Source organism: Cydia fagiglandana, chromosome 1 (assembly GCF_963556715.1).
Source record: "Cydia fagiglandana chromosome 1, ilCydFagi1.1, whole genome shotgun sequence".
In the NCBI taxonomy this organism is placed as follows: Eukaryota; Metazoa; Arthropoda; class Insecta; order Lepidoptera; family Tortricidae; genus Cydia; species Cydia fagiglandana.
The window spans coordinates 6060162-6064935 of NC_085932.1; the positions used below are offsets into that span (position 1 = coordinate 6060162).

General features: G+C 34.7%; 1 protein-coding gene across 1 annotated transcript; it reads left to right on the top strand.

Moving 5' to 3' along the window:
• Window positions 1-238: 238 nt before the first annotated feature.
• Window positions 239-3389, top strand: LOC134670357 (uncharacterized). Its single transcript, XM_063528179.1, has 2 exons — window positions 239-602; window positions 994-3389. The coding sequence occupies exon 2, from the start codon at window positions 1336-1338 to the stop codon at window positions 2776-2778; it is 1443 nt and encodes a 480-aa protein (XP_063384249.1). The 5' UTR covers window positions 239-602; window positions 994-1335; the 3' UTR covers window positions 2779-3389.
• The last annotated feature ends 1385 nt before the right edge of the window (window positions 3390-4774 follow it).

A 4774-nucleotide genomic window follows, 5' to 3' on the forward strand; every position in this document is an offset into this window, starting at 1 on the left:
AGGACATCCGAAGAATCCCGAACAAGTTGTTTATGGAAAAAATAAACTACCACAAAAATACTTTTCAATATTATAGCGCTTATCTGATAGCGTGGCGATTGTTAGCTAAATAGTATTAGTGAATAAAGAACATGGAAATAATGACCATGAAGGGTCAAACTGCGAACAAAAGACCTAGTTTGTGGCTTGGGCTTAAACTACATTCTCTATTACAATTGTCTAAGGCATGGACATTTTTATTATAAATAGACTGATTTTTAAAAGGGTTATATGGTGTCACAGAGAGAACAAAAGATGCTTCGGCCAGCTGATTGTGCGGATTCCATATTTTGATTGGGTGATTACCAGACGGTAACATGTGTAGTACGACTAGCATCCAATGAGAGTGCAGGTAGCCTGTAGCTGCGCCTGGCACTTTAAGCGCGGTCAGTTGCTGTTGATCAGTCAACCTGTTCGGACGACTACTTGCTCATTTTACGCAAAGTGCCTCGTGTGATTTTTTGTTCGACCCTTGCTTTATTATGGACTTTGATGGTGTTTTATATACGTTACTGGACTTTTGATTTGTGTTAGTGAATATTTATCTTGGATCGGCGGTATAAGTAAGTAGTATAATTATATGTTATTAACTTGATTAGTATTAAACAATTAAGCTATCATTCCTTTTACGTATACTTTCATTGTTTATATTTAAATGTAATTTACAACATGCAGCTTAAACGAGTGCTAGTTACGTGCAGTTAATGTAGAAATATAAGAGATAAGAGATCTTTATTTGCATACCATAGTACAGATGTTAAATACATGGACCCTGGAAAGGGTGTAGCAAATTTTGGTGGCTAACAATTTCATAGTATTGGTTATTATTACTACTGACTTATACTTAGGTTCGATACTTATACATTTATATAAACGATAATGATGAGAAGCTTTATAATAATGCACATCAGAAATTCCATAACTCATATAAATTTATGCTAATTTTATTTTTAGGGATTCATGCCATGGGACGACCCAAAAAGGACGCAGTCTGGAAGCATTATCGAGTGTCAGATGTCAATAACTCGACCATATGTTCTTTTTGTGACCATCTATTTAAAAAGCCGAATGTAAATAGAATGGAAAATCATTTATTAAGGTGTTCAAAGTGTCCAGCAAATGTGAAAAATGAACTGCAAGTAATGCCTACGTCTACTGTAATCAACGCGGAAAGCAATGATAATAATTTAGAAGATACTTCACGACACAGTAGTACAAGTAGTGAAGAAAATCAGCAAGAGAGGTTCTCTGCAGAATATAAGCAAGAGCTGAATTCGGATTTAGCAAAAGCTATATATGTTACCGGTGCACCTCTTTCAATGGTTGAGCATCCGCTGTGGATTGTTTTTTGAAAAACTTCAACCTTTATACAAGATGCCAACTAGAAAAACACTATCAACGACGGAATTAAACAAAATGAACGCAGATATGCATAAAGCGCTGAATGATGAGTTTGAAGCTCAAAACTTCCTACATCTACAATGTGATGGCTGGAGCAATGTGCGCAATGCAGGAATAATAAATTTTATTATTTCAAAGCCCGAGCCAGTCTTTGTCAAAAGTTTGGATACGACTACTCATCGTCACACAGGAGAATATTTGGCTGATGAAATAATGACCATTATGACGGAATATGGGCCAAATAAGTTCGTGGTCCTCGTTGGTGATAATGCCAAAAATATCCAAAAAGCTTTTAGAATCGTCAAAACTGTTCACCCTCATATAATAAATATAAACTGCTCTGCTCACACCCTTAACCTTTTGTGCCAAGATATTCTGGAGACGAACGTGCTGAAAGCTTTTATTCATTTGACTACGGATTGCATCAAGACTGTCAAAAGAAGTCAAACTTTATCAGCTTTGCTATCAAAAATTGTTCAAGAAAAAGGGGTCGGCGAAACTCTAAAGCTGCCGTGTAAAACACGCTGGGGAAGTCACTGCGCAAGCTTAGAAAGTTTGCAAAATACAAAAATTGCCTTGCAATCTTTTGCTGTTCACGAAGAGGCAAGTAACCTGAGTCTGGATACAAAGGCAGCATTTTTGGATGAAGATTTTTGGAAGATGACAAACCAGTGCATTACACTTCTAAAACCAATTACGTCTGCAATTTTCAAATTTGAATCGGACAAACATAATATGCATACTGTGTATATTACACTTCGCGATATGAAATCGCAAATTGAATTCGCGATGCTTGACATTAATATTGTCGAGCAAGTTGATAAGGATGTAATCCTAGCAGCTGTTGCAAGAAGAATAGCTATGTGCATAAAGCCAATTCATTTAGCGGCATATTTACTTGATCCGGTGTATCAAGGTGCAGAACTAGATGAAGCCCAGGAAACCGAGGCTACTGAGTTCATTTACAATATGGGCACAAATCTCAATTGTGACATAATGTCGAATCTAGCTGAATACAGAGCCAAAGAAGGCTTGTGGAGCAAAAGCTTCGTGTGGAACCACGTGAACGGCATGAACGCTGTGACGTGGTGGAAAGGGATTTGCGGCTCCAAAAAACTGAGCAAAGTTGCCGTAAGAATTTTGACGGCACCGTGCACGTCCGCAGCAGTGGAGCGCTCATTTAGCGTGCACGCAAATATCCACACCAAAAAACGTAATAGACTGACTTCAGAAAGGGCGAGTAAAATTGCCTTTATATCGTACAACTGGAATCTTCAGCATCGTCATTTAGAAGAGGACGACAGTGATGATGATGAGATTTCAAGGCGTCCTACTTAGTACGGAAAGTCAAGATAGTGACTATAATCAAGATAGGGAGTTTATTGACGTGAATAATTTGAGCGAATATGATTTTTAAAGCGATTCTTAATGATTATTGATTCGCGCATTAAAGCGTTACTTATGTTGATTGTTAAATATAATTTTATTAGATATTAAGTTAACTGTTGATTATAGTTAATATAAATAAATGTTTAGATGTATATTTAGTCTCGTTACCTTTTGCTGTAAATATGTTACAACTGCAAAAATAATATATACTGTTTATAATATTAACACGACGTACTGTGATTGAATTGTTGATTACTTCTATATTACTACTATTTACATATTACTAGAAAAATTGATTATCAATTACTCTTAAAAAATGTGATTATGTGTTTTGAATAATAACAGTAAGCTAATTACTATCTATGATTTTTATTTTACTGTCCAATTTTGTCTCATTTATTAAAGCTTAAAATAAGTACCGGTATCTGCTATTTATACATCCCTGAGAGCGTCATTTAATCAGCCTAAATTCCATTGGGTAGCGTTTGTTACGTCGGCCACATTTCAAAGTGCATGTTTACGCGGCACTTACGTCATTTTTTGAAAAGTTTTTAAAGGAAACTCAAAAATGGCCCAACCAATCATGTGCAAAGTATTTTCTAGGCTCTATTCTCTTGATATTTATTCATATCTTTTGAACATTCTTCCGAAAGTTAATGACTAGAGGGATAAACATTACTTTGGCCCTTGGGAACGGTTTTTTCTCAAAAGTATAAAATTTATCCAAAAATGTCCTTTAAAACAATGAAGCTATTTTTAAAGACTACCTAATTTCATGAATAATGATGTACCACACGTTGGTGGTTTTTGATTTTTTGATTGACACTTAGTTACATGTATGGAACACCCCTCTTAAAAATTTATTTCTCATTAATTCGACTACTAAATCCAGTACAAAATACACTTTATTTTCAAATATCTATACCCTGTGAGCAGTGTCAGCCCTTTAAATAGTTTATACCCACCAATTTGGGTATAAACGAGTAAATACGGGTATATTGAGTAAATACTGAGTATTTACTCGGTATTTACCCGTGAGTATTTACTCACTACCCATCTCTAGGTGTGGATGTGGCCTGTAACATGAGCAAATAATTAAAACATAGATTGTGCTCCTCAAACGGTGACACTTTTGTTCAACAACTTTTAAAAAATATGAAGTATCTAGACTCCCTATTTTTCATACAAAATAAATATATTCAATGGACGCCATCGCCACGCCATATCATTGTGATTGACGTTGCTTGTCAAGCTTTAAACATAACAAAATTCGCAATACATTGCGTCTTTGAATAACCTTTAAAGTGTATTAAAAATCAAACTACAAGTTATTTTCAAAAGTCGCTGAACAAATGTTGATCAGTATGAGGAGTACAGCCTACAGTTAAATTTTTTGCTCATATTACAGGCCACACCCGGTATGTACTATACGGAGGCGGTGAATATTATAGTGTCAGATGGAAAATCTGCAGTTTAACACCGGAGAATCATTCTCTAAGAATGTTATGTTTTGTTTTATTGACATTTAGATTTTATTCTAGAAACATTCTAGACTAGTATTTATTGTAAAATTTTTGTATGTTTGACGATCTTTTTGTGAAATTCTTAGTAGGTACCTATTAAATTTGATCTGTATTATTATACAGATATATTATACAGAATTGATCTGTATTATTATACAGATCAAATTTAAAATTTTGATCTGGATTATTATCCAACATTACTCTGAAATAATATTAACATCAATAAATAGCTCTCATAATTAGCTTAAGATAATATAATTATCAAATATACCTATATGTAAAACGCTCTTAAGTGCTTGTTGCTAGGCCTACATGAATAAAGTATATTTGACTTTGACTTTGAATACCTATGTCTGCCGTTGCGTCTATATAAATGCCACGACTCTTTTCATACATTTTCTATGAGTCGCGGCAATTCGACC